The sequence below is a fragment of the Venustampulla echinocandica genome (genome assembly GCF_003357145.1).
Source record: "Venustampulla echinocandica strain BP 5553 chromosome Unknown scaffold_0, whole genome shotgun sequence".
Classification (NCBI taxonomy): Eukaryota; Fungi; Ascomycota; class Leotiomycetes; order Helotiales; family Pleuroascaceae; genus Venustampulla; species Venustampulla echinocandica.
In genome coordinates, this window is record NW_022474205.1 from 3,897,093 (window position 1) to 3,924,983 (window position 27,891).

Below are 27,891 nucleotides of genomic sequence, written 5' to 3' on the forward strand. Positions count from 1 at the left end.
CACGCCGAAGGCGTCACAAATTCTCGAACCACAACACTAGGCACAACGTCCGCGGAAATCAAAGATAACATCCGCGAATTGGCGAAGGATAATCAACAGAGTTCAAGATACGTTCACAGCATCTCTGTTTTCTCCTCCTTTCACGCTGCAAGTTACCTGTTCCCTATTTTTCCCATCTCGCTTCGCTTTGAATCTTTACCCCAAATGTTGGAGAGAGTTATAACTCGATATGCGGAACAATGATCTTCCATTCCAATCATTAATAGTAGAATCCCTTAAGGTCTTCCTCATGTAAGCTTTCACATCCAAGAAGGATTACGAATATTCATTTACCAACAAATATACTGGACGGCAACAAGAGGGAAGGCATGAACAAAGACATTGCAGCTTCATTACTGTAGATGAAGCTTTTTCAATGAGTGTGATCTATAAATCGAGTTCAAATATTCTTAATTCGACGGGATTAAGAAAGGTTCTATGTGGGGCTACTTGGATTGTTAGCTCTAGAATGAACCCCACAATCACCCAAATCACCCATCACCCGACCTTATGAAAGTATATCAAAACCAACAGATGCTGCGGCTTTTCTTACTACTTCCATAAGATTTGGACACGGGATATTTCCAGTAATCCAACCATCTTGCGACGGAAGCTCTACCTAACCTGAAGTAAATCTATGTAGCAATGTCGTACCACGGTAGTATCCAAAGCCGCGAAATGGAAACGTCTGGGGTAGTTTTCGGGAGTTGAATTTACATTCAGAGCCTTGCCGGCAAAGCCTTGCCGGAACCACAATCTCCCGGGCCATTCTGTTATATCACGTATTACTATACCCGGGTCCCAATAATTTAAATCTTAAGCTTTTATATTAAAAGAAACGCGGCAAGTTCCATTTACGTTCGTAGAATTGGACTGATGTCATCCCGAATCAAGTTCTACGTGCGTGAGCAACTCCAAATCCGACCTAAGTGGTAATAAAAGGGGTCCCATCTAGGGAACTTAACACTCGACCATACCTTTCTTAGTCAGGTGTATCCTTAACGAGCCTGGTCAGTCGACAGCTCTACTCAAAATAGATTAAATAATGACGAAGGTCGGAGCATTGCTAACGACTTGAGGCTCGACTATATTAACCAAAACAGCCGAATCTGAATTAATATCGATTTTTTTATTCTAAATGCCCATATAATGGAGAATGTCGAAATATTGTTTCGTGGGGCAATGTACTAGAAGGCTACGTGGCCTGGCGCACCCACCCGAGGCATCTCAGTGTAACCCCTATTTAGCCTCTTCTGATACCTTTTCCAGCCTCTCCCCAATAACAATATAATTTATATTTGCCTCCAATAGCGCTACCATCTTCGAAGCTCTTTGTATACGTCGAATAACCGTATTCCCGGCTTGGAATCGATATTGAACTTGGCCCTCCTTGTAAAAGTCAATAGGACAATATACTACTAGTACTCACCCTCCCCCTTTCTTTTGCAGAGCGGTTTGTGTTACTGTTTCTCCTCGTTGACCCAACCTGTGCTTCGTTGATACTTAGAAGCTCTTGCTGGATATACATTTATGTTTTCATTCTTATAACGGCCACCGTTCTTCCTCCTCTTCCTCCTCCTCCTCTAGGTATCATACCATCCCGTGAACTTAACAATGCGGTGGACTTTTATTAGCTTGGCAGCATGCCTGAGCTTCTCGGGCGCCTCTTGCTTCGTCGATGACACCCTCAAACTCAGCATGATCGGGATGAAAACCCCACGCCATTTCGGCAACAAGCCCAACGAACTCGGCCGGCGCCAGAACACTGGCCGGTGCGGTGCGGATTTCAGCAACCAGAAGTGCAGCTCGAATCTATGCTGCTCGCACTGGGGCTATTGTGGTGACGGTGATGATTTCTGCGCCGAAATTGCCAGCTGCCAGCCGCAGTTTGGCAGGTGTGGTGATGCACCGGTAGTAACGACTACGTCAACTACGTCAACTACGTCTACTACGTCTAGTACCTCGACTACCTCCACCACCTCGTCTACATCGACCTCGACATCCACATCAACCACGGTAACATCACCAACGCCAATTTCCACGCTGATCCCCAGTATCAACGGGATGTGCGGCAACAGCACTACATGCGCCGGGACAGGTTACGGGTCGTGCTGCTCTCAGTATTGGTATTGCGGAACTTCGCCTGAGCATTGTGGCACCGGGTGTAACTTACTGTTCGGTACTTGCGATGGGAAAGTAACGACTACATCGACTACATCGACAACTACTTCAACGACATCTACTTCGACTTCGACTTCGACTTCGACGTCGCCAACGGCAACACCAACATTGCCACCAGGATTACCCGTAAGCACTGATGGCACGTGCGGCAAGACTACCCAATGCACTGGATCGACCTACGGCGACTGTTGCTCTGAATATGGCTATTGTGGTAGTGAGTCCCTCTATTGCCGCACACTTCTTGGTTGTCAACCGAAGTACGGCACTTGCACGGCCTGAAGGATAGGGGTGTGGTTTCTTAAAGCGTTATTAACTATCGATGGTCCGTTTCTGTTGTAAAACTCCAAGCTTGGCCAGGAACTTGCTTGCTGGAGCGAGGTGACGCAGCGGATATATGGACTTGTTGAGCAGCTGCGACTATTGGGAAAGAGACAGAATAGAGAAGCGCCGAGGTCACAGGTGTACTAGCTCAAGCAAATTCCAAGCGTCATTGATCTTCAAATAATCATATTTCTACTGTTAGAGTACCGCCTTGCAGGACCTCGCTCTATGTAGAAAGTTGCCTGTGAGCTCTTGGTACAATTGATATTGAAATATACATGAATATCTATTAAAATGGTTGGGGCATTGAGCGGTCACTGTGTCTCTGCAAGAAATCCCTCTGGGATGATTTTCAAGCTCGACAGTTATGTACGTAAAATCTTGAGACGCTATCCAATTAAATTGGAAACCGGGCATAATTCACCCATCCGCAGGTTGCAACGTGCAGTATAACTCTATTTTGAATGCTTCGATATATGAATGGAATATTCATCGAAGCAGGAACAGTACATTTAATAAACACGATGTGCAGCAAAACTTAAAAACCAATATTCGGAGTAATATGGGATATTAAGAGAAGCTTAACCACAGACCAGGTACTACCGAGGGAACAAGACCACATCGGTGCGAACTGTAACAAAAAGTCTGCATGTGACATTCACTATAATATCAAATGGTCTCTATGATGAGTGCGGACAGTGAGACGACAGTCAGGCAATGCTATGCTTCCTTCACTTGCCCATACAAGCACAGTGAAATGGCTGGCAGTAACTTCACCTGGCCATTAAGCTGGTGCCATTTCTCCTTCTGTCCGTTCTCGAAGAAGGAAATGCCACTGCATCCCTTCCAATACACCCACTGACCGTTGCCTTCAAGCACCTTGGCATCAACCCTATCGTCTTCCGTGAATGGTACATCGGCAATGAATACTTCAGGGTTAAAAGTCCAATACTACGTTAGACAAGTCACAACTAGAGATGTTGCAACTTACTGTACCATCTAGGCGTCCTCTTATCTGTAGGGGGATAACCGAGCTGACCCTGATCTTGCACACCACCGCGATATTAAAGGATTCTGACCTTGTTTGGCGGGGCCCCTCCCAATGGTGTTGGAGACTGTCGGGGAGGAGATGGATATGGTTAGCTCTACTTCGCAGTGGCTAGGTAGAAGCTGGCACTGAGCGGAGGCGGATGAACTCCATCGGCGCGGGACTGAGCTGGCCGGACGGAAGAATTTATTGCTATCGCAGGAAGCGGTCTTCGAATATCATCTGATCTCGTCTAAATAGGGGTTGCGACTGCTGGAAGAATATGTGTTTTGCCTGACTTGAAGATGGTGGGGCTCAATGCCATGTGAGCTCCAGTGCCTGTCTTCAGGCTGCACGAAAGACGGAGCAAGCTCCAGTAGCAAAAGAGTCTCCGAAAGTCAATTATTTACGTACTTCCGTAGTACCATCTCATATGAGCACGCGCGAGGCGCTCAGGTGGTAGTGGTTGAAGGTGGTACTCGGTAACGCCTTTCGCCCGGAGTTTCGGGAATCGATCGATATAGCCTCAGATCGACAGCTGCACAGCGGGCATTTCAGACTTCCCCGATGCTACCTACCTAATAAGTAAGTAAGCAAGTATCCTAAGTAGTCCGTTTTCTATACAAACTGACAAAGTAAGCTTCGTAGCCAACTCGAAATTATGATCGATTTGCAAAGGGGCAGAAGTGAGTTCAGTTGAGTTCAGTCGTCGGAGATAGGGGTAACTTAAGAGCGAGCTAAGATTCAGGAATATCTCAACGGCCGAGGGCCGAAATCCACCCGGACTTAAGCTTGTATATCCACGTTTGCTTCAACGACATACGTTAACAGACTCCTGGGTTTTCTTTATAGATAGCTTATTTGCTTTGGTAGTTGCAAAAATGAAGCTTGCTACTTTTAAAACGAGTTGTGCATCTCCCAGACAAGTCTATCACCTTTGAAACTAGCACAAATTTGCGTAGATCCTTCGGTACATCCCAAACAACTCTCGGCACCGCAACTCTGCGTTACTCGAATATTATGAGCAAACTTCTGGTTGTATTTGGTGCCACCGGCCGCCAGGGTGGCTCCGTCATTAAGTGCGTCCTCAGTGACCCGGTTCTCTCCAAGGAGTACAAGATTCGAGGCGTCACGCGGGACCTAGGGAAGCCTGCTGTCCAGGCTCTACAGAACGATGGCGTTGAGGTTGTAGTAGCTGATGTGGACGACAAACCATCCCTTGTGAAGGCCATGCAAGGCGCACACGCTGTATTTGGCGTTACAGTTACTGTCTACGACAATCAGGCAAAGGAACGAGAAATTCGTCAAGGAAAGGCACTAGCGGATGCAGCAGTCGCTGCAGACGTAGAGTACTTGATATTCAGCTCGTTAGCCCACCCAGGCAGCATCTCCGGCGGGAAATACAAAAATGTTAGTCACTTTGAGTCGAAGGCGGAGGTCGAACAGTATATCCGCGGGTTGCCAATCAAGAGCGCCTTCTTCGCGCCCGGTTCGTTCATGCAGAATTTCAAGGAAACCATGGCGCCCCAACCTACCGGTGATGGCAACTTTGCGATTTTCAACTGTATCACGCCCCAGACACAACTTCCCCTCATTGATATTGCTGAGGTATGAAAAGTCTCTTCTTTGGTTTCTCTGTAGTTTTAAACCCTGAATTACAGGCAATTATTAAACCTCTATTTACACTCTTAAATAGAGAAAAATTAAGAGCTAACCGTACAATTTAGGATACGGGCAAATGGGTATCTGCAATTCTCGCTGAGCCCGAGAAGTACGAAGGCAAGTACCTTGCATGTGCGATCAAACTCTATTCAATGGAAGAAATCGCGGAGATTATCAGCAAGATCTCAGGCAAGACTGTCAAATATAACCAGGTTCCCGAGAGTGTCTTCCGTGGTTTCCTACTGCCGCCAATGGCTGATGGTCTCGTTGATATGCTGTTATATTTTCAAGACTTTGGTTACTACGGTCCTAAGACTAAGGAACAGGTAGAATGGGCTTCTCAGAATGCTCGTGGGAAGTTGACCACATTAGAGGAATATCTCACCAAGAACCCTCTTGCATTAGCTTAAGCATGCAAATATAATCTATATTATTGTCTTAGATTTGCAGACTAGTAGTTGGGTAGGTGACATGAGCGAATACCTGCTCTTTATGCCCTGAATCCTACTATTTTCTTTTAAAGAACGGAGTCTGATTTATGAGATAGCCTTCCCGTCACTTTACACTTACCCGTGCTCATATTTCTTCACTACCTACCTTACCTTGGGTATGAGACTGAATGTAGCAGCAGCTCTGTTGCACGCCGCACCTTGGCCACCTAGTTGACCTGATTCAACAAGCGGTTTCGTGTCTCAACAAGGAAAAATAGGTTCAGTTTCCTCTTCTGCCTGCACCGTAGTTTCGACCTCTCACTCACCTGTACGGAGTAGTCGCCCCTCCTCGCCCCTATTTAGCTTGTGGCTACCGCGCCCCTGATAGCATACCTATTAGTTTCTAGATATTTTCCTTGAATGTTGGCAGGACTAGGATTATTAACCCCCAGCATGTCCTATATACGATGAGTAATTAGTCGAATTACAAATAACCACAATTTTACTGACCAGACTCACTGCTGACGCATCTCAGGATGCTGTATAGGTATATTTACTGCAATAAGTAAATCTCTCTTTTAGTCACTTCACTGCTAGCACTACAAAAGATTGTTGGTTTCCCACTTAGCCTTTTCCCCTTCAGGCAGTGTATAAATAAGTTCACACTCATCAAACAACCCTCCAATGCTTATTTCACACTATCTAATCGTAATCTGATTGTTGCAACCCCGTCCCGCCAAGGCTGTACCCATTTGGCTTTCATGGCAGCTGAAAATAGGGCGTACCTACCTATTAAATGGTTATTTCTTAAATGCCATCATATGGTACTATTTTAAAGGTACATGTATGAAAATCTCTATTTCTTTATTGGCTGACTTTGGGTGTGCGATATCATCGAGGGTGCTACTCGATCAAGCTTGCCTAGCTAAAGGGCTAGGAGGGGTTTGCCTGCCCAGACTGGTAATTTCTCTTCTATCTAGGTTAGTAAATGCACTTGGGTGGGGCATAATTTCGCATTAACACACTCTGGGCGTTGTTGTAAATGCAGCAACGGCTCGCCAGCCGCAACTAATCAACCTCGGGGAAACAGACTCATGCCCATCATCCTCACTATTGCATAGAATGATCATTATCGGGGTACACAACTGTATGAGCTTGACACGTGAGCTAGATCTGGCTATGCAACAACGGGTGGGAGGCATGATGGCTTGTTTGACCTAGTGCGGCCAGATATAATGACCATCCGCCTATAGTTAACTTTCTCGGGCCTCATTCTCCACTCTCTGTGCCCTGATATACTCCACAGACGAACTTCAAGGAGAACAGTTTTCAACAGGGATGATCGCTGGCTTTATAGTGATGTAGTGACGCCACTTTACAATGAAGAACCAGTTTTGAAATAAGTTCCATCTACAGCGAGCCAAACCCTAGATCTGCCGGTGCTACTACTGACGCTGTCGTGGCTGGTTTTGAAGCTCGTGGTAGGATTTTTTATTGGGTGGTGAGTGAGGATCTTCGCGGTTTTCCTCGCGCCGCTCCTACCTACCGCCACAGCTATTCGGTTTGAACAAATTCATTTCCATACGGCGCACCAAAACCTAGATGCAGCAGCCGTCCGTACCTTGGTGGCCAAGGGGAGTTGAAATGTGGGCAGACTCATCATACTTGTTGAATACCACCCCCATGATTATTACCAAGTCCAATAGGGCACAGGATTATGAGTATAAAGTCTTGTATCCACGAGATGTTCGAGCAGTTAAAGACCATAGGACATATTACCTGTCAAGAAGACACGGCGAACTTCTACTACAATGAATAATACAATCTTTAATACTTGTGATTATGACAGTATAGAGCACTTTGACAACTCGAAAATAGCGTGACAGCAATAAAACATTTGGCAATCAACTCGGTTTACAACGAAAAATCGACAGCAAGCTTAGTCCCTACCTGCCTAGGCATCCCGCAACGTTGCCGTGGCTAGAAATATATATTCCTCAACACACGTTACTCTCCACCTGCAAAGTGAGAACGCCTTCGACTACTTCGGAATGCTAGACAAGTGCGCCTTTTGGGCCGAGGATCTCTGTTTGGTTTGGGGGCCGTATTATTGTCCGATTGTATGCCGACCGCTTGCACGGAAAATAATTGCTTGTCTCGGTATATCCTGTTTGAGTCATCGCTCCCTCTGATAGTAATAAGTTGCTGTAAAATCTTAGAGTGTGTTCAGAAAAAGAACCGATTCGAACTTTTGTTCTACTTTTACGTCTATATATCCCACATCACAGACTTCTGTGATTTCGTCGAGTCCTTGAAGCGTTGTTGATGACACCGCCGTAGTCCTTCAGCTTTATCCGAGATAGATATGGCTAGAAAGCAGCATCGAATGAAACCTTTAATCTGAAGACTACACAGTACCGCCATTACTCTAGGCCCTCCAACTGTAAGATCGTATTGCTCAACCCACGAAGCGACCAAGCCAACCCCGATGTATTCCAGATATGGATCCTGACATGAACGGAAGGGGCAAGGCCAAAGCGATAGCCAGAATAATCGGGAACCACAAGAACAAATGATACTTCACTTCCCTAGTTTTGTCTCCCAAGTCCCAGAAGTTGATGCCAGCCGCACATTCCCAGCGATCCTTTGATGTTGCCATGCTATTGCGTTATTCCACGCCCCTAGTCTAATATTTCCCGTTCTAACAAGCCCTTAGAACTGATTTTGCCTTTGTTGTTTTATTGTCTTTTTGAAGCGGAGTAAGATGGGATCATAAAAAGGTTAGGACATATGACTGATGGTCCAACTTGTGGAAGGTTGAGGAGAGAAGGGCCTAGCCATTATTCTGACGTTCCTGTGAAATGTCGTTTATGAAGAAAGGGCCAGTGAGGGACTTGAGATTGTTCGTGAGATTGAAGCTGGAGCCGAGTGGAGGTTGGAATAAAGGGATGGGGGTTTTATGTCTCGCTTGGAAGACGGGACTTGTGGAGGTACCAGCGGGTCTTTAAAGTACTGAAAATGGTACATCGCATGAAAATGGCATAGGAGAGGCTAGGAATAGGGCCGCAGTGATACAAATCATAAGAACGGTTCTGCAACCGCATTGTGGTTTCAAGGGATGGCATTTGCAGCAGCTCGCAGACTCAGTGAAGTGCAAAAAATGCAGGAATGGTATATCCAGCTTTGGTATTCCCAACCAGCATTGAGGGCTTGCGGCTACATAGGAGTGGAGTCCGATATCCACCAAATACCCCTTCCTGATATACAATACACGCCATCTTACACGGAGGCGATGATGACCTTTCTCTAGGTAACATGCAAAGCAAAACGATCCGGGCAAAGCACAAGTCATCCTCAATATGCCCATTTTCATAATCTTACAATGCCAGCACCAACGCCATTACATCCCCGGGTCCCCCCAAATCGCCAATGTCTCTATTGTCCGGGTGGAGGTTGGTTCATCATCTGTGCTTGCTGTTCTTGGAATCTCTGCCCGATTCTTTCGCTTCCGGCCATGAATTTCTTGACGCATCGAGTCACGCAGCCTGTTTCGCGCTGGACTAAGGATTTGGTGGTGAAGTCGTCGATGCAGGAATCGAAGCAGTGGCCGACGAGGTTGGAGAACATCTAGGGAGGCAGGTCTGTTAGTCCGAGGACACTCTCGATGAGGTATTCGTGTTTTGGTTGCAGACTAGGGAAATAGGGCTCGAAGGGGTCCCCGTCCCCCCATAACGATATAACAGATATAGTTGAACCGATGAAGAAACGCGGAGGACCTGCAGAGCTTGTCTGCTGAAGTGGAGCATCCAGCCGCTCGAATGAGGCATATGGAACAATAGGGACGTCTCCACTTAACGTTGCAAGCAAGTGAGGTCACAAAAGGGAAGCCGACTTACGCCCATGAATTCCTTCATTTGCTTCCGCTCCATTCGAGACTGGAACTCACGCTGCTCTGTGGGTGTAAGTCTGCTACAAGTTAGCATCAAACCTCCCCAAATATGGACAGTAAGGTCAGTGGTTGTAGGAATTACGCACCCGTCCATTTTGATTTTGAAGATTTGCTAGTTTGGCAAGGTAACCGAGGATTATCAGGACGAAGGATAGTCTCGTAAAGGAGTTATTGTGCTGCTCCGGTAGTTGCTGTTTAATTGAGATTCGGTATGAGGCTGATAGGGAGCTCCCAGCTTTCAAATGCCAATGTCAGGATTTAGAGATTTTGATGAACATTTAGCGCCAACTGCTGTCGGAGTTCCGCTGCTTAGGCCGACTGCGACCGATGCCTTGCAGCCTTAGGCACGAAGATAGGATGCCTAGATCACGTGTGCCCGCTGCTGACTACTCCGCCGGGTTTCCGTAGATGATTTATTAATATGCACCAGCGTGTCCAGACTCCACAGGTCTCAGGAGCTCTTGTCAGCTTAGTTGTGCACACAATGTACAGAGTACTGTGCACATAGTAATTTACTTGAGCTTGTATCTTCACAACAGCTCCAACAGTTTCAAGTGGTTAGCTTAACGTGGACACTAACAACATGCTACTAGCCAAAAGCCGTGGTATGTACCTTAGCGTAGGGCTTTGAGAACGTGGCTGCACTCTAAATATGGAAACATCCAAAGCCCGGCTTTTGCCTCAAGGTGCTGCGAAGAGAGACTCACCAAAACTACTACCTTACTACTCACAAGACCAACCTAAGGAGCTGCATGACCACGGCCATGACCATTAGATTAAGCCTTCATGCACCGTCTCGCTGCAGTGCAGATTACCACGGACCGTCGCGCGTCATAGTGGCAGAGATAGACTTCCAGCATTGAGTTGGCTCTGTAGAAAGTAGATCTCATACTGCCATACTAGCAAGAGATTGTATTTCTTACCTTCTGGTCTGGTCTGGAGGTGCAATAATGGAGAATGGCCCTGGCGCTAACCTTAATTAAATCCTTATATCCAAAACGGCGTTCGCCTTATTGTTGAGGTATCCAAGGTATCCATCGCCCAGTTGGCGCTAAGCTGCCAGAGTCGTGGGAAACTTGAACTGAACTTATTAACAAGGAACTTGCCTTCGATCGACAACCTTGAACTTCATCCTCCCTCCACCTCCGACCCTCTCCACCAACGACCAACCCACCGACTGGCCGAGCAGCAATTCGCACACTGGCAGCGTCCATACATCTCTGTCGCGCCCGACGCGGCTGACCACCTCGTGTCTCTTGCTCTTGCACTTGCACTTGCATCTGCACTTGCATTTGCGCTGTTGGCTTGCATCTAGACGCCTCTGCCCGTCCTGTCCGCGCTTGCTTCGTCCTCCTCCCACCTCCCTCGGTCGCGTCTTGCGCCCAACGCCCAATTCACATCTTGTTCGCCATCCTTGCGGCCTAGTCGTTATTCTTGCTGGCAGGGCACTTAAAACTCTCATAGAATCTACTTTACCACTCGCTACTCCCTCAGAGATCGATTCGCGACGCAAACGTTGCTATCAACGCGATCGGAACAGCTAGTCGCGACAACCAGCTCCAACCTATAGATCGGGCGCACGCCTCCCCGTGAGACTGCTCCCGCTGCAGAAGCTCGACTCACCCTCTTCTTCAGCGTGGCAGCTAGCACACTAGGCTGGTCATCTTCGACATGGCTTCCAATCTCCCTCCCCCGTCGTCCTCTCAGCAGCCTTTCGCTACCCCCCAACCGGCTCCCGTCCAGCCCACATCCCCTCCAACGAAGCAAAATCTGAAATCATGGTGGGCGGGATTTAGGAAGGAAGGGAAAAAGAGCGACACACATGGTATAAATCCCACCAGTTCATCATGTCTACTCCCATCCGAGCAAGGTCAAGCAGCCAGTGGTTCGCCAGATGAACTTTCAGTACTCCGGTGGGGCGAACAAAAGCGATCGCCATTTGCTCGTGGTATCAAGGGATATTGCACCGGCTTCATAGAGGAAAGCGTGGACAGCATACGTGCAGTCTCAAGGAGCTTTCCTGGAGACCAAAGTATCGACCTAGAACCTGCAAGTGAATTGCGCCTTTCCTTTCAAGACTCAATATTTGAGGTGGCCATTGCAGACGAACCGCAAGTGAAAAAACGCTCAAGCACTGTCGTTTCTCAAAGCAGCCTTGTTCGACATGTCCGACGAAAGCGCCCTGCAAGTGTGGCCGTTGGTGCCGATAACCCGATGACAAAACTTGAACAGATGATGATGAGTGTTCCTCTAGCTGGTCATAGCTATTATGAGTCGAGTGACGCACTAGCGATACTAACAGCACCTGCTCCTAGATCTAACCCTATCTCACATATGTTTTCCTTAATGAAGTCTTCGTTGCGGACTTCCGCACCTTTCCCATGTCCTACAAATCCTCCGCCAGAAGTAGAATTGGAATATGCTAAACTCACATGTCAAACAGATCTGGCTCCAGGCATCTTTGGCATCCCGCTTCGTCAAAGTATCACGTACGCGAACGTCGCTATCTCCCTCGTCGACGCGGATGGAAAGAGTTACATATATGGTTATGTGCCAATCGTTGTTGCGAAGTGCGGCGTGTATTTGAAAGAAAAAGGTAGGCAGGCCCTGTTGAACACGCCAGGACGGATCGCTAACGCCGAGCCACAGCTACTAATGTTGAAGGTATATTTCGCCTCAGCGGCTCGGAAAAGCGCATTAAAGAACTAAAGACGATATTCGATTCGCCTGACCGATACGGGAAAGGCTTGGACTGGGCCGGGTACACGGTGCATGATGCGGCAAACGTGCTGCGAAGATATCTCAACCAACTTCCCGAACCCATTGTCCCGCTGGATCTCTATGATCGATTTCGCAATCCCCTTCAAGGCCACACCATGCAAGCTGTTGGAGATACCGAGGGTACCCAGTTGGCAGATACATTTAACATGGAAGAAGCAATCGAGACTTACCAAAAGCTGATCACCGAGCTGCCTCCACTCAATCGCCAGCTTCTCCTATATATTCTGGATCTATTAGCCGTATTCGCGTCAAAGTCGGATGATAATCGCATGAACGCCCAAAATCTCGCTGCCATCTTCCAGCCAGGCATGCTTTCGCATCCATCCCACGATATGGCCCCGAGCGAGTATCGCCTCAGTCAGGATGTGCTGATCTTCCTGATCGAGAACCAAGATCACTTCTTGATCGGCATGAGAGGCACAGCCGCCGATGAGCAGACAGTAAATGAAGTACAATCCGGCGGCAGCCCTCGACCTGGGACACCAAGCACACCTGGGAAGAAGAATACCATTAGAAGATCTACGTCAACCGCCAGCGCTGGTGCAGACAGTATCCGGAAATATGGTGGTATCCGTCGTAACGTCTCTGTATCATCGCGGAATTCGAGGCAGTCTACCGGCGGACCAAGCCCTGCGAGCCCAGCTTTAGCCCACACAGCTTCTGCAGGTGTTCACCGAAGCAATACGCTCCCATCAAAGAGATCCCCTGGGTTGCCATCAAATCGGGTAGCGAAGGGTTCAGGCTCTCCATCGCCAACGGCTGCCGTGTTTGTCTCCAACCAAACAAGTCGCCTGGCTGCCCCTTCGTCACCTGGATTACAAGCTGGCATTCCTGGAAAGTCAAGCCTTGCACCATCATCGCATACCGAGTCCGCTGTAGCAAGCCAGGAGCGATTACTAGGTGACCGAAGTGAAAAGCAGCCCGAAGTTGTCACGCCATCGAAGGAAAGAAATATGCCGAATTTCTTCAGATCGACCACAAGTGAGAGCGAGAGAAAACAGCCAAACAAGCTAAGAAAGAAGCAACGCGTCGCCAGCAGCTCAAACCCTAGCGCTCAAAGCTCATCACAATCTCTTCATGCACCACCGCAAGACTCGGTAACTTCAGTCCCCCCCGCCCTTCAGTCATCTCAGGGCACCCAAGATGCAACTGCGTTGCCAGTCTTGGAGAGTATTCCATCTGAAAATGCCCACAACATCAGTGACTCGACTCCACCGCTAACGCAAACCCCCCGTGCCGAAGCACAAGGGCAACAGCTCGTCGAAACGGAAGGACCCGGTCAACCATCTGAACAAGCTCTAAAACCAGGGACGCCTCCAGCATCGATTCACTCCCACTCTTCGCTCAATGATCAATCGGATCTTGATCATATTGACGATTCCGCTCCCGGTGCAGAGCAGAGAGAGAAGCGTTCGCGCTGGAGACTTTCTCGGCACCGTGATACTTCGCAGAGTTTAGGATACTCGCTCTCCCCTCGAAAGGGTCTTGGCTCTGATGGTGGTGCGGGAGCAAGTTCAAGCTCGGTCGGCAGTGCGTCACGTCCAAGAAAAAATTCCACTGGTGATACTATGCCTGTTGCTTCTGAATCAACCCTAGTCAGCGCGCATCCTCATTCAAGCAACGAAAGTGGCCCTGGTTCTTCCGCCGGTAGCGAAGATAAGAAGGGCCCATTGGGCTGGATCAAGAACAAGATGCGCGAGAAGCGAGAGGAGAGCAAAGAGAAGGAGGCGGAGAAAGAGCGCAACAAAAGCCCGCCTGCAACCACCGACCGCCTTACCTCGATTCTTCCAGGACGTGGAAAGAGCGTGGATATCACGAGAGAAGAGCGCAACAAAAGCCCGCCTGCCACCACCGACCGCCTTGCCTCGATTCTTCCAGGGCGTGGAAAGAGCGTGGATATCACGCGAGAAGTGCTTCCAGAGAAGGTACCTGAGGAGTCAAGTGTGCCACGACAACCGCAGGAGTCACAGCAACAATAACATCTGGAGGGAGATGCAAGAGTTGCAACATTGTGAGACTAATTGCGGATTACTGTGGCTCGCATCTGCTTTATTTTCCCATGGCATCTTCAACCGTTGCGGAAATTTCAGCTAGGGATGGATGAACCACGAACGTCGACTTTCTTTCCCTCCTTTGTTGCTGAGAGTAGGGATTTGTGCTCTGCTATGATTGATTTGAATTTCACCAAAAAAGATCGGATACCCCCGGAACATTGTTGTCGCTTTTTCTCGCGCGTTGATAAGGCTCCTCATTTCTGCTTTTGTTTTTGCCCTATTTTACCACGGAAAAGAAAGTGGCAGACCGCCGCCGTTTGAGTAGAACATGGGTTCATTTTTGTTTGTTATGCAAAAGATGGGGAGTCTGGGTTGATGAATGTGAACGGGATGGAGTTGAATCGGTGGGCGCATGTGTTGGGTGTGTTGTTTGAGTAGGATTCTCGCTTCACGTCTGTTCCTTTCTTCTTTATTCCCCCCACACTAATCATGAAAAGTTGAAAAGAATGGATGGAAGGTTGTTGAGCGCTAGGAACTCCGATACTACGCACAGTTAGATTAGGGATAGAATATTGTATGGAGAACATTTCAACCAAGTCTTTAATATATAAATAGTAGTCTTGATATGCTTGATAACTTTAGAGTGTTGTAACTAGTATTCTAAGGGGTTTAACCGGCAGGATGCGTGGCAGTCAATATATTTTCCTCAGCCTACATACAACCGGAGCTTGACCTAATGTTCTTGATCGGAGCACTCTAACCATGCACCTTCTCATGGACCAGGAGACGAGAAACAAGTCAGATGCCTTCCATATATATATGTATATGTATTTTAGTCATATCAAGATTGTGGAATTCTATTCCCACATTAAAAGCAAAAGTTGCCCAATCCCCAAATCCCATAACTTCTCACATTAACCCACAGCCCCCCTCACTCCCTCCCCCCCCCTTTAACGTCTTCAAAGCCGTCCGAGATATATCCTCAGTCACCTCCCTTACCAACTCCCCCGTAACGGCCGAGCACTCCATATACTTATCGCATCTCAGCTCCTGCGCTACCCGGTACGCTTCTTGCGGGTAGATGATACCGTTTGGGTCGGTCTCTGAACGCAAATCGCGTTTTAGACCGAGCAGGAAGAGAGGGATGTCCGGAAAGTGGGTTCCGGCGGCTTGGGACCACTATGGAAGGGGCGATGTTAGGGGGGTTAAGAAGTGGATTGGTGTTTATGTCGGTGTAGTGATGAGAATGAAGGAGGGGTGGGGAGGGAAAGCGAAGGAACACACCTGGCGTTGTACATTGATCAAACTCAATCGAGAAGAAATATCGTAACATAAGATCGCGATGTTCGGATTTAGCTCCTTCCAATTCTCATATGAGTCCGTATCGTACAATTTAAGACAGTATGGCTGGCCTGAAAACCTGAAATCGAGAATGACGGGTTGTGTTATGATAGATGGGGGTACCACCACCGATGATGAGCCATCGGCCTTGGTGGCAATTCGACTAAATAGGGCGAATAAGCAATGTGTCTTGCAATAGGTTCGGCATGATGGATGGGGGTTTGAAGCAAAACGGGTACTAACGTGATGAAGGTCGATTTCCCGGTATTAACATCTCCAAGAAGTAGGACGGTGACCTCCTGACGGGTAGATGGCTCAGGCATCGAGTTTATTGCTTCAAAAGGGGATATCAACTGATCTCAGACTCCAGATGGTAGCCAAGGACTTGCGTAGGGGTTTTGAGGATTTAATCCGATTGATCATTGACTCATCCTTAAATTCATTGGTATTATTTTGCCATTCTCGACTGTGCCAGTCTGGACGGATTATACGGAGAGGTAGATCCAATTTCCCAGAAGCCTGTGTGAAATGCAGCTGTTTTACTTGGATACTTTATGCAACAAGCTGACCTTTGGAGCCTTTGGAGGTTTTGACATTCCTGACGGGTTGAGCTTGCTAGGCGCACATATGAATTTACTCTATGGAGTCTGGTAGCAAGCTGTACTTCGTCTTAAGGGTGCGCAATATTGCGCTATGATTTTAAATCTATCAATTCAAAATCTCGGTGCAAGGCATGTTTTGTCGAACGTTATTTTACATTGGAACGATCTGAGACCTTCGTTAAAATAACTTGATAATTGACTTTGGGTCTGCCAGATTTAAGCTTGTGCTTTCCTATAGATAATACCTCTAGTTTCGTTTTTGTCCCATAAGAACAAAAAAATATATGAGTATAACCGTTCGAAATTAGCTCTATTGGGAATTGGCATAGCTGTAGAGCCACTCAGGTCCAGGGTTAATTATCTCTACTGTCCCGAATAATTGAAAGTGGGCGGAGATTACATCTAAGTAGCTCAAGAGGATCCCTCACCGTTTTGCTTTTCCTAAATAAGTTTGTCCTCGAAAGCAAGCACCAGACAACTCAAGTTCAAGGAAGCTTCTAATTACCGCTGCATAGGTCGCGATGGAACCGCCCAAGAAACATCCACCAACTAACATCGAAAAGTTACAGTAGAGTGCTTTTTGTTGGTATCAGAATCAGAAGATTCCAGCCATACAACGTAATACTAATTGCAATGACACACATATAAAGCACAATTGCGAGACAGCCTTAGTAATAATTAAGCACCCCTAGCACTCCATATTACTAGCTCCTCCCGGCAGTACTTTAAAGAATCAATCGAACCATACCGTTCAAATTTCGGTCTCTTCCAGGGTACAGATTCGTGAAGCAACGAGCTGGTTGCCAAAAATGTCTCGCGAAACAAAAATGCGCAACTTGCGGCCGCTGTAATAGGCGCGGCAATAACAGAGCTCACTCCTAAATTTGCTCTAATTAATGTGTTTATATTTATATTTGAAGAGTTGATAGCTTGAAGCTCTTGTCGAACCGTTGGCTGTCGTGGGACCCCTGGTCCGTGCGCACCTTGCAAAAAGTAGCATCGCGGTATCGGAATTCATCCGCTGGAGATGTATGGGCGAATATTAAAAAAAAAAGGCACACTTGTGATCCTAACGTTCGGATGCGGCCAATATTCCCGCCCTTATTCGAGCGACTGCAGGCGACCAAAATATCCAGAGCACACTTGCATACGACTGCCAGATGCCGTGGGATAAGACCGAAACAGGCACAGATCGTGAGGGACAGAAAAGTCCAAAGGCTACTTCTAAAATATCCCGAGATAGTTAGGGAAAAAATGGATTATACGGCATGGTCTCATGACAGTTTGGTTGAGCGCGTTGCGCAACTGGAGACAGAGCTAAAAAGCAAGAATCGCGGGTATATCCCTCCGAAAGACTTTTGTTGATGTAGTATTCATCTTGCTAATGGGCTTGCAAATAGTTCGACCCCCACACCTGCCCCGCGAAAGAAATCTTGGAAGAAGCCCCGGCATGATCGAGCTTTCGATCCCGCCAAATACCATACTCGTCTTATTGCCCTCAAGCTTGCGTATTTGGGCAAGAATTATAACGGATTCGAGCACCATATTGACACGCCCTTATCTACAATCGAGGAGGAGCTGTGGAAGGCGCTGAACAGGGCCCGTCTGATCTTCCCCAAAGACACCGATCCTCTGAACCCGGGTGAGGTGAATTGGGATGGGCTGGAGTATAGCAAGTGTGGGAGGACTGACAAGGGAGTGAGTGCTTTTGGGCAGGTTATTGGCATTAGGGTGCGGAGTAATCGGCCTTTGGCGCAGAAGAAAAAGTCAGAGGCCAGTGGACAAGAGGGGATCGAGCTTGTAGAGGGCCAGCGCGAGCAGGGACATGCCGATGCGTTTAAAGCTTATCCCGGGGAGAATGGTGTTGAGATTCGCGCTCCTCCCCTCGGCCGCTCACCCCGCGGCCCTCATGTCCTCGACTCGGAACCACTGAACATTCATGACCCTGCCTTGGCCGAGGCTCTCAATTTTGACCATATAGCGGATGAAATTCCCTATTGCTATCTTCTCAATCGGCTTCTGCCTCCAGATATCCGCATTCTGGCTTGGTGTCCTGCCCCACCTACCGACTTCTCAGCAAGATTTTCATGTCGAGAAAGAAGGTACAAGTACTTCTTCACGAATCCAGCATTTCCTCCAATACCTCATAATCTTGAATTCGCAAATTCGGGTAAGGGCAGTGGGAAGATTAAGGATGGCTGGTTGGATATCGGTGCCATGCAAGAAGCTGCGAAATTATTTGAAGGAACTCATGATTTCCGGAACTTTTGCAAGGTGGATGCAAGCAAACAGATTTCAAACTTTGAGCGCATGATATATCACGCTGATATATCGAGCGAGTCCGCGGCGTCTAACAAAACTCTCGGCTTCCTAAATGATAAAAACTTTATCCCTGAAGGCTTTGACGGTGAGGCAGCTCCACAGATATATACATTTAACCTTCACGGATCAGCCTTCCTCTGGCATCAAGTGAGGCATATAGTTGCTATCTTGTTCTTAGTTGGACAAGGGCTAGAACCGCCTTCCATTGTGTCAGAGTTGTTGGATATAGCCAAGACGCCTGGCCGGCCTACATACGAGATGGCAACCGACACACCCCTTGTTCTCTGGGATTGCATTTTCCCTCGGCAAGATGATCCAACCAGACAAGATGCTTTGCAATGGATTTATGTTGGTGATGGTGTAGGAAATGCGGAAGCTAAGTACGCCGCCATGGGACTTGTGGATGTTCTCTGGGAAGTATGGAGGGAAAAGAAAATAGACGAGGTGCTTGCCGGGAGCCTTCTTGATATAGTGCAAAGACAGGGGGGCGAGATAACGGACTTAACTCTAAGCAAGAAACCGAATAGGAGCCAGAAGGTCTTTCACGGCGCGGACCGCCCGCGGCTGCAAGGCACATATCAACCAGTAATGAAGAAGCATTTCATGGAGAGTGTGGATTTCATTAACGATAGATATGCAATGAGAAAGGGCTTTGAAAATGCGGAGGATTTGAAAAGGCAAGGATATAGGACGCGGAACAAGGCAGCTGTGGAGGAGGCTGAGAACGAATTTGTTGAAGGAGTGGAATAGGATGGATCCTCACGGGTGTGATATATAGCACAAGAGCTACAACAAGATACCCAATGGCTCATCCAACACTAGCCACACTTACTTCGTATTACCATTACTAGCACATAATCGCTTCACTATCCCTTTCCATCTTTTCCAACAGTCTCGGGCTCGAACAAACACCCCCTAACCCCTCTCCAAACTGTCTCCACAATCTTCCTCCTGGGTAGCAACTTTGGAAAAACCACCACAACTTCCTCCTCTCCTTCCACAACAACCACTAAATAATAGCGCACCTCAAAACCCCGAAATGCTTCATTAACTAAGATATCCTGGATCTTCTCGGTGGGGATGAACCGTGTCGTCGCGGTGCTGAGATACGTGGCTGAAGACGTAACGGTTTGGATGCCTAGGCCTCGGAGGACAAGAAGAGATTCGGTGGTGTGGAGGCGGAGGAAGATGCCGTAAAGGAGAATTGCGGAAACTGGAATGATGATAGTGAGTGGAAGGACCGCCGCGAGGCGCGCAAAGAGGAGGCCAATGGGTGAGGATGTCGTGAGGTAGAGTATGTAAAAGATGTACTCTGTGGTGAGAATTGACGGCGATGATGGCGGGGCGATGTGGTTTTGTGATTGTGACGCGGGAGGGGATGCGGATGTGAAGTTGTTAAGAAGGTATTTCGAGTAGAGGAGCAACAGCACACTGAGGCCGATTAGGAGACGGAGGATGATTGTTGTGAGGAGGAGAAGTCGAAGGGTGAGAGTTGGAGAAGGGGACGTTGAAACGGTATACTCGGACGTGGTGGGGGAGGGCCGCCGCGTGCGGAGATGGGGTTGCGTTGTTAGCATCGCATTGGCATTGTATGATGGAGATATGTGAGGTGGTGTTGTGGTGTTGTTGAGATGAAAGAGGCTGAGAAACTTTAAGTTATTTCGGGCTTATCCTTATCGATAAGGGGAATATTGGGGGACAATCAAACCACCAACTACTTATCATGTGCAAAAGCTACCTCTATCTCCACCTCTCTTAGTCTACCGTCAAGGTCTTCTATCTCTGGGTCTTCTTCTAATACATCTGTCTATGGGATATAGTCTTTATATATTGAACATCGGCTCGCATTATAGTGGATGTCGCCTAGGCTTAACCTCGAGTAGTCTCGGTGGAGGTAGCTCGACTAAGTAGCTTTGAAGCACTCAAAACTCACCTACAAGGGCATATGCCTAGCTTCTTTGAAATCGTACATTTCGATATGTACGGGATGATGGATCCGTCTAGATGTATCCAACTGGCGTTCATCAAGTCATCGGATGAAGCCAAGTATTTCAAATCCAGCTTTGATGATAGAACTGTTCTTCTGACTGGACAAGACGATAATTGGAAAACAATACTGCCCCGCCACTTTCGAGATTGATGACGGACAACAGGCTCGACAGACGAAGCTTTCGATTGCCATCCCTCAGATGGCTAGGAGCTCGGCATGGACAATCTATACAAAGCCATTCAAAAGTAGTTCATTGCTATTTCTACGTATTTACTTTCCCAGAGAGTTTTAGATTCCGTTAAGAATAACCGTTGTCTTATTGTTCTGGGTAATTTGAGATATGTTGACATGCAAAATAATACAGACTGGGTTTGGATTGTTTGCTCTGAGTTGAAGTGACTTTACGTCAAGGCTGCTCGCTCAGTCTCGGCGTTATCGAGCGTTGGCTAGCACAAGTAGAATTAGGAGTAGTTCGTCCGTAGATGGCTCGCCAGCCTCTCGCAAAGCCGGCTGCCCGTGTAGTGTGTAGCATGTAGTTGCCCAGAAAAGAGAAAGAGGATTTGACCAGCGACACCTATACCTTAATAGGGGAAGCTTAAAGGTCAAAACCATCCATAGCATCGATAGAGATTAGACGCTTAAATATCATTATAAACAAGGGTTCCATTCCATACTGTATTTGCCCGTTCGTTCAAACCCCAGATATCAACTTCCAAACCACACATTCACTCCCCAGTATCAATCTCCAAATCAATCTGCACCCCATTCGACACACCATAATCCTCTAAACTCAACTGATCCTTAAATGGCCTCTCCCCCTGCCTCTTCAGCAAAATTTCATGCGGTTGTCTTCCTATCCTCGCTGCTACCTGGGCTTTGAACAACTTGATCGGATCCGAAGCTAGACATGGAATTGCTGCCTTTGTTCCCAGCCGATCATTGACGTGGACGATTATCATGGGTTCGCCATGTGTTGCTACAGGCGCAGGCGGCACAATTTTCTCTTTAGCAGTTCCTTCCGAGGATTCTTTCTGTTTAGATGAGGAGCTGGTAGAGGAGGGCCCGAATTTATCCGCAACACCAAATTTGTCTTCTACTGAGACGCCGCTATTCTTTTGCTCTCGCTCGCGATCACGATCCCGTCGTGGTGACCGGTTTCTGTATCCCCTCTCTAATCTTTTCTCCCTTCCGTCTCGGTCCTCGTTCATGTTGTTATTATCCCGCCTCTTCTCTTTCCATTTAAACCCACCGCCACTGGCTCGCGGCTTTTCTCGGCGACCATCTCCATTGCGATCTCGGTCTCGGTCGTTGTCTGAGCGTCGATGTGGGGATCTAGATCTGCTGCGGTGTCTTCCTGACGAGGATGGATCGTCACGCACCAAGCGACGAGGGGATCTTGATCCGGAACTGGATATGCGGTCTGACATTCTTTGGGGGTTGGAGTCTGTTGGTGAGGGCCGAGTTTCCGAGCGCCAAGTGGAGGATGATTAGGTTGTTGAACAATGGAGAAATTATTCCACGAGGCTGAGGAAGGAGGATGGAGCTTTGAAGAGGCTGAGACTGGCGTTGGCGAGTGCGGGGTTCGGCACGGATTTATCACCAGGTTTGACTGAGTAATAATTGAGGTGCAAATTAAGATTTAGGGCCGCCTACTTCGTGCCAGCTTACGAATGGACACGGATTTATTATATTCATATCAGTCACAGAATCTAGGGAGAGAAATTAAGAGTAATCAATTTAACCCAGCCCTTTTATTTAATGCGGAAAGCATAATCCTTAATAAACTCCACACACAAGCACTATTTACCCTGACATGCCCCGCCTTACGCCGATAAAAACATCTCATGCACCAGAGACATCTATCTGGACGCATTATGTTACAGAAAAGAAGAAAAAAGAAGCTCAATCCTTGCTCTTCTTCTTTTTCTTCTTCTCCGATTTCTCGACATCATCACCATCCAACTTCCTCTTCTTGGTACTGGCCTTGTCAGCCTTGTCCTCCTTTCCTGCCTTCTTCTCCTTCTTCAACTGTTTCTTGAGGTCCTTCTTGCTAATGACGACAGGGGTACCCTCCGCAGTAATGCTGATCTGCCCGTTTGCGAATTTCTTCTTATACTTCTCGAGGCTGAGACCTGTGAGCGCTGCAAGCTTCACATCTGGGTCCTCGGCAGATTCTGGCGACGAACTTCCGGTTTCTCTAGCTGCTCTTCGTGCCTCTTGCTCCGCTTTCTTCTGTCTTCGCTCTTCACGCTCAGCTCGTTTGGCAGCCTCCTCCTTTCGCTCCTTCCTCTTCTTGGACTTCTCGTCAGCCATCGCTAAGTTTCGTTCATGACGCTCCTTCTTCCGTGCCTTCTTCGCCTCTATCGTATTGCCGGTTATAGAAGATTGCCAATTAGCCTCTGGTGAGGCCGGGGCCTCGGGAGTATCTGAGGAGACAGTGGAAAGAGTGTCTGACATATCATCTCCATTGGTAGCCTTGGTCCCATTGGATGGGCTAGCATCGACATCAGCCATCTCCTCATCCGAGTCTTCGTCCGATTCTTCATCTGACTCTGACTCGTCATCCGAGACCTCTTCAATCAACTTCTTAGCTTCCTTGGCCTTTGGTTTTGTCTCATCCTTGGACTTTTTATCCTTCTTTGCCTTCTTCTCAGAGGCGGCAACAACTGCGGCAGGCTCATCGCCAGCCAGTCCATCGGCATCGGGGTTATATTTCCGCGCCTCCTTAACTTCCCACTTACCAGGGGTTACCGCCGGCTTGCCATTAGGTCCGATTGCAACACCTCTGGGAAGGATTGGCTTGCCTTCCAACAGTCGAAGATGGCGTTCTAACTTGGAACGAGACGTGACACCTAGTCTTGACCTCTCCTCGTCATCCACGTCATCACCCTTCCCTTCACCCTGAGCACTCCAGTCCGAAAGAGCATCGACACGAAGAGCAATTGCAGCTTTTGCGGCCAACATACGAGCAATCTTACCCTTGTTCTTTCCAGTAGCCTGCCCAACAAGTGATGCATGGTAGATCAAACCATATTTGGGTGTATCATGCTTTGTTTTCAGTGCTCTGAAGAGAGCCTTCTCTGCACCAAGGATCTGGATCGTACTGGCAGGGCTCTTGGCAAGGTTCATGAGAGATCCGGAGTGAGCAATAAGTCTCGCTCCGACAAGCTCACCAACTAGCTCTGTCAGATTTGGCGCAATTGCTTGCATACGAGCGTTCAGGTAGCTCGACAGTTGCTGGCGATATTCAGTGAATCCAACGACCTGTTCAGCAAGGAGCTTGATGTTCTCCAGGTCTATCTCAGTGATTTCGGTGCCCATGCTGACTTCGGCAGCAGCCTTCACAGCAGTCTCGATCTCTTCAGGCAAGATATCCGTAAGATCAGTGTTGGAAGCATTTGTGCGCATACCAGCCTTTAGAATGACGCGAGCGTATGCTAAGTTATCATTGACAATACGGCCCATCTCAGGGAAATGCCAGCCGTACCATTCCTTGACTCGCATAGCATAGGTATTCAGCTCCTTATCTAGGTCGTCGAGCAGAGAAATAGCCTGAACAATCATGGTATCCACCTTGTCCGGTGAGAATTTCAGCTTGTGGCGGGACAGTGAATGCGAGAGACCCAGAGACATGGTGGAGATATTTTCGGGTAGGAGACCTGGGATGAGCGACGGGAGATGATCGCGAATTGCACGATAAATATCATTCGTGGTGGAGTCGGAGATTGGCGTGAGGGTAAGACCTGGAAGCTTATTGATGGCTTGGCCTAGCTTTGGGTCGGCCACAGCCAAAGATGCCTTTTTCTCATCTTTGAGGCTGTCCAAAAGCTTAGCTAGCATGGGAGACACTTTCCCCTCCACCAGCGTAGCGACCTCCTCCAAAGCTGTAGCAGCAGAATCAAACTTCTGGAACTGCTTCAATTTCAGGCTATAGCAGACACACAATTAGAACTTGGGCTCGTTTCTACCTTAGGATTGCAGCTCAATTGCACTTACAGTCCATTGATGCCTTCTGCAGTCTCGACTTCCGCCGTGAGGCCACCCTTTTTCAGTGCCTTCTTGTCAGCTTTGAAGAGCGCAAAGCCGGCGCTGGTCTCTGTGAGAACGAAGAGGCCCATTTTTTCGGAGTTTGGCCTGGCCTGGCAATTCTCGTTGTGGTTGTGTTTGGTGGTCGTGCAGTTCGTGAAGTTCTTCCGACCTAAAGCTCAAGGTTCAAAAAAAAAGTTCGCGAGAAGAAAGTGTAAGACGCTATGCTAATTGGGGGCATGGCCATATCGGGCTTAGGGCCCGCGTCATGTGATATCCCTCCTCAGCTATCCAAAGCTCCAGGCTTCCCATGTGAACACCAAGATCAATTCCTATCGACGATTTCAAACTTGTTTGCCAAAATGGAGGGCCTTTTCTTCAATGTTAACAATGGGTATGCATCCCTGCCAATACAAATTCTGTCGCGGTTTGCAATCTAACCTTTCGGAAGCTACATTGAGGGCATCGTTAGAGGATATCGAAACGGTCTTTTGACGGGCCAGAATTATTCCAACTTAACACAATGCGAGACGATCGACGGTTAGTTAGCTAGCCATGGTACTCTGGGGCATCTGCTAAATGCGCATCAGATCTCAAGCTTCAACTGGGCCCAGCTTATGGCGACTTCCTCGCATCCCTTCCTCCGAATCCATCTACTTCTACCCTCGCTGCAAAGGCAACCGACAAGCTGATATCAGAGTTCCGATATATCCAAGCAAATGCCGTCGGTTCTCTTGCGAAATTTATGGAGTACTTGACATACGGCTATATGATTGATAACGTGGCGCTGCTTATTACTGGTACGTTACATGAGCGGGATACCAGGGAGCTACTGGAGAGGTGCCATCCTTTGGGATGGTTCGAGACTATGCCGGTCCTCTGCGTTGCCACAAACATCGAGGAGTTATACAATAGCGTCTTGATTGAAACCCCACTTGCGGCATACTTTAAGGGAAGCTTGAGTCACCAAGATCTCGATGAGCTTAATATCGAGATTATCCGAAACACCTTATATAAGAACTACCTCGAAGACTTCTATCAGTTCGTCAACTCCGACCCAGATATGGCTGGTACCCCCACTGCGGAAGTTATGACAGAAATTCTGGAATTTGAGGCGGACCGAAGAGCGATCAACATCACTTTGAACTCCTTTGGAACCGAGCTATCAAAAGGGTCACGGAAGAAGTTGTACCCAAGTTTTGGGAGATTATACCCGGAAGGTTCGTTGATGCTGTCTAGAGCAGATGATATTGAGGGCGTCCGGTTGGCGGTGGAAGGCGTTAGTGATTACAAGACGTACTTTGATGCAGCAGGTATGGGCCAGAGCAGCACTGGGGCTGGCAACATGAGTGGAGGCGCTGGTAACGAAGGGAAAGGCCTAGAAGATATGTTCTACCAAAAGGAGATGGAGATCTCGAAGAGCGCCTTCACCCAGCAATTTACATACGCTATTGTCTATGCGTGGGTAAAGCTACGGGAACAGGTTTGTTGTCCACAATGAAATTCGGCAATAACGCTGACATGAATCTAGGAAATCCGGAATATAACGTGGATTGCGGAATGCATAGCCCAAAACCAGAAGGATAGAATTGGCAATTACATTAGTGTATTCTGAAGCGTCGACTTGTAGCGTTGAGTTACCTTTTTGGCCTTGGTTTTCACCGGCATAATTTGTACTGTTAGGTGATACGGTCGGCGCAAGGAGATCAGGACAGGCCCTGGCAGCGATATCAGTATTCAGCCCCATAGTTTATGGCCACTTCATTCCAATCGAAATATAGTGCCCAACCCATTGATTTCCCAGCTATGACATGGCCGACTAGAAGGTATTCCCACTAGATCATCAGAAGGGTGGAGAAGGCTACAGAGGCCATGAATCTACTGCTACAGCCTTTCCATTAGTAATATTGTCAGATTTGTTCACGAGCAAGTCAAGGTGATGGATTAGGAATATTTTGAGACCCTTGAATAATTGACGATTCGCCCATCCAATCCGTAAAAGGCACACGTTGAACAAATAGAAAAGTGGTGTAGCAGCTATGTTCATACATCTAAGCCCTATTTTACATACGCCTGGCGACCCAGACACATGATACACATATAATTACAGGCTGATTTCACCTTTCCAAGTCCCCTCTGTCAATCCCAAGGTGCTGACCAGATTCTGCCATCGGTCACTCCCGCGCTCCTTCTTCCGCAAATAGCTCAAGAGCTTCTGTCTCTTATGAACCATCAACCGAAGATTTCGCTTGTTGACCTTATCCTTAGTCCCGCCCTTCTTCTCCAGTTGGTTCGCTAACACGTTGATCTTGGCCGTCAAGATTGCAATTTGCACCTCTGAGCTTCCTGTGTCCGGACCTGCCCTAGGGGTACCCACTGCCAATGGCTTGCCCCCCAAAGCCACGGGATTGATCGGCGGTCGGGGTCTAAGAACAGAGTCTGTCTCGTGGCGCCCAAATGTCTGTATACACCGCTGGATATTGGCCCTCGTCTTATCCTTCTGACTTGCATTTGCCAGACTGACAATACGGGTCAACGCAGCCATGGCTCGTTCGTGCTCCTCCTCATACTTCTGCAGCTCTTCCGCTTCCTTGGCTGGATCTCGATACTGTTCGAGCTTTTCTCTTAGTGGTCTCGACAATAGGTGTGAGCGTATGATGGATTCCTCAAACTCAGAGGGTTTGACGAAGTGATTGAGGAACACATTGTCACCCGTTTTGACTTCGAGGCCCTGCAAGGAACCATCTTCTGCCTTCTTTTCTGAGAGCACTGCTGCGCCTCCCACGTCGTCGAATGATTCCACAAAGGGAGTTCTTATGCCTCGGATGGGATCACCCATCGCTGCTGTTCTCTCTTCCTGTAGCACCCTCTGCCTAGCTACATTGGCAGCTTTTCTCTGAGCCGCCTGGGCTATCGCATAGGGGTCCCGTTGCTTCTTTCGAGCGGATGTTGAGCCATTGGCCGTTAAGGTCGTGGGAAGGGGCCCTTTGAATGCTTTGGTAGCGGTAGCTGGCCGAATGCATACTACAGCTTGATTAGCTATGGTAGAATAAAACAAAAGGGATGTGAGGAGACTCACAACTGGAACCGCTTAGGGGCGACAGAATTGGTCTTGGTATTCGGGGAGGCATATTGACACGGGTTTGGCAGATGATGTCTCTGACTTCCCTCGCGGTACTTCGTGCTTCGTACGTACAGTCCAGTCTTGTCCTGAATCTTTGGAAT

The 27,891-nt window shown here is 48.0% G+C and overlaps 10 protein-coding genes across 10 annotated transcripts; 5 read left to right on the forward strand and 5 right to left on the reverse strand.

Moving 5' to 3' along the window:
* Positions 1-1,653: 1,653 nt before the first annotated feature.
* BP5553_01221 (uncharacterized protein) lies at positions 1,654-2,499 on the forward strand (the record flags this gene model as incomplete). Its single annotated transcript, XM_032009844.1, has 1 exon — positions 1,654-2,499. The coding sequence occupies one exon, from the start codon at positions 1,654-1,656 to the stop codon at positions 2,497-2,499; it is 846 nt and encodes a 281-aa protein (XP_031873898.1).
* Positions 2,500-4,588: 2,089 nt separating this feature from the next.
* On the forward strand, positions 4,589-5,640 carry BP5553_01222 (NmrA family transcriptional regulator; the record flags this gene model as incomplete). The annotated part of the gene is made up of 2 exons (XM_032009845.1): positions 4,589-5,176; positions 5,296-5,640. The coding sequence occupies 2 exons, from the start codon at positions 4,589-4,591 to the stop codon at positions 5,638-5,640; spliced, it is 933 nt and encodes a 310-aa protein (XP_031873899.1).
* Positions 5,641-9,096: 3,456 nt separating this feature from the next.
* On the reverse strand, positions 9,097-9,704 carry BP5553_01223 (putative translocase of inner membrane; the record flags this gene model as incomplete). The annotated part of the gene is made up of 3 exons (XM_032009846.1): positions 9,097-9,288; positions 9,558-9,627; positions 9,697-9,704. The coding sequence occupies 3 exons, from the start codon at positions 9,702-9,704 to the stop codon at positions 9,097-9,099; spliced, it is 270 nt and encodes an 89-aa protein (XP_031873900.1).
* A 1,577-nt stretch (positions 9,705-11,281) lies between these two features.
* BP5553_01224 (GTPase activation, GAP) lies at positions 11,282-14,370 on the forward strand (the record flags this gene model as incomplete). The annotated part of the gene is made up of 2 exons (XM_032009847.1): positions 11,282-12,206; positions 12,260-14,370. 2 exons carry the CDS (start codon positions 11,282-11,284, stop codon positions 14,368-14,370), a joined length of 3,036 nt encoding a protein of 1,011 aa, XP_031873901.1.
* Positions 14,371-17,582: 3,212 nt separating this feature from the next.
* Positions 17,583-19,400, forward strand: BP5553_01225 (Pseudouridine synthase; the record flags this gene model as incomplete). The annotated part of the gene is made up of 2 exons (XM_032009848.1): positions 17,583-17,665; positions 17,729-19,400. The coding sequence occupies 2 exons, from the start codon at positions 17,583-17,585 to the stop codon at positions 19,398-19,400; spliced, it is 1,755 nt and encodes a 584-aa protein (XP_031873902.1).
* A 116-nt stretch (positions 19,401-19,516) lies between these two features.
* BP5553_01226 (Gpi-c transferase complex) lies at positions 19,517-20,227 on the reverse strand (the record flags this gene model as incomplete). Its single annotated transcript, XM_032009849.1, has 1 exon — positions 19,517-20,227. The coding sequence occupies one exon, from the start codon at positions 20,225-20,227 to the stop codon at positions 19,517-19,519; it is 711 nt and encodes a 236-aa protein (XP_031873903.1).
* Positions 20,228-21,365: 1,138 nt separating this feature from the next.
* BP5553_01227 (uncharacterized protein) lies at positions 21,366-22,067 on the reverse strand (the record flags this gene model as incomplete). Its single annotated transcript, XM_032009850.1, has 1 exon — positions 21,366-22,067. The coding sequence occupies one exon, from the start codon at positions 22,065-22,067 to the stop codon at positions 21,366-21,368; it is 702 nt and encodes a 233-aa protein (XP_031873904.1).
* Positions 22,068-22,542: 475 nt separating this feature from the next.
* Positions 22,543-24,758, reverse strand: BP5553_01228 (Uncharacterized protein; the record flags this gene model as incomplete). The annotated part of the gene is made up of 2 exons (XM_032009851.1): positions 22,543-24,568; positions 24,637-24,758. 2 exons carry the CDS (start codon positions 24,756-24,758, stop codon positions 22,543-22,545), a joined length of 2,148 nt encoding a protein of 715 aa, XP_031873905.1.
* A 270-nt stretch (positions 24,759-25,028) lies between these two features.
* On the forward strand, positions 25,029-26,281 carry BP5553_01229 (Vacuolar ATP synthase subunit d; the record flags this gene model as incomplete). The annotated part of the gene is made up of 4 exons (XM_032009852.1): positions 25,029-25,060; positions 25,118-25,206; positions 25,257-26,149; positions 26,198-26,281. 4 exons carry the CDS (start codon positions 25,029-25,031, stop codon positions 26,279-26,281), a joined length of 1,098 nt encoding a protein of 365 aa, XP_031873906.1.
* A 489-nt stretch (positions 26,282-26,770) lies between these two features.
* Positions 26,771-27,797, reverse strand: BP5553_01230 (Ribosomal protein-like protein S15; the record flags this gene model as incomplete). The annotated part of the gene is made up of 2 exons (XM_032009853.1): positions 26,771-27,690; positions 27,746-27,797. 2 exons carry the CDS (start codon positions 27,795-27,797, stop codon positions 26,771-26,773), a joined length of 972 nt encoding a protein of 323 aa, XP_031873907.1.
* Positions 27,798-27,891: the final 94 nt, after the last annotated feature.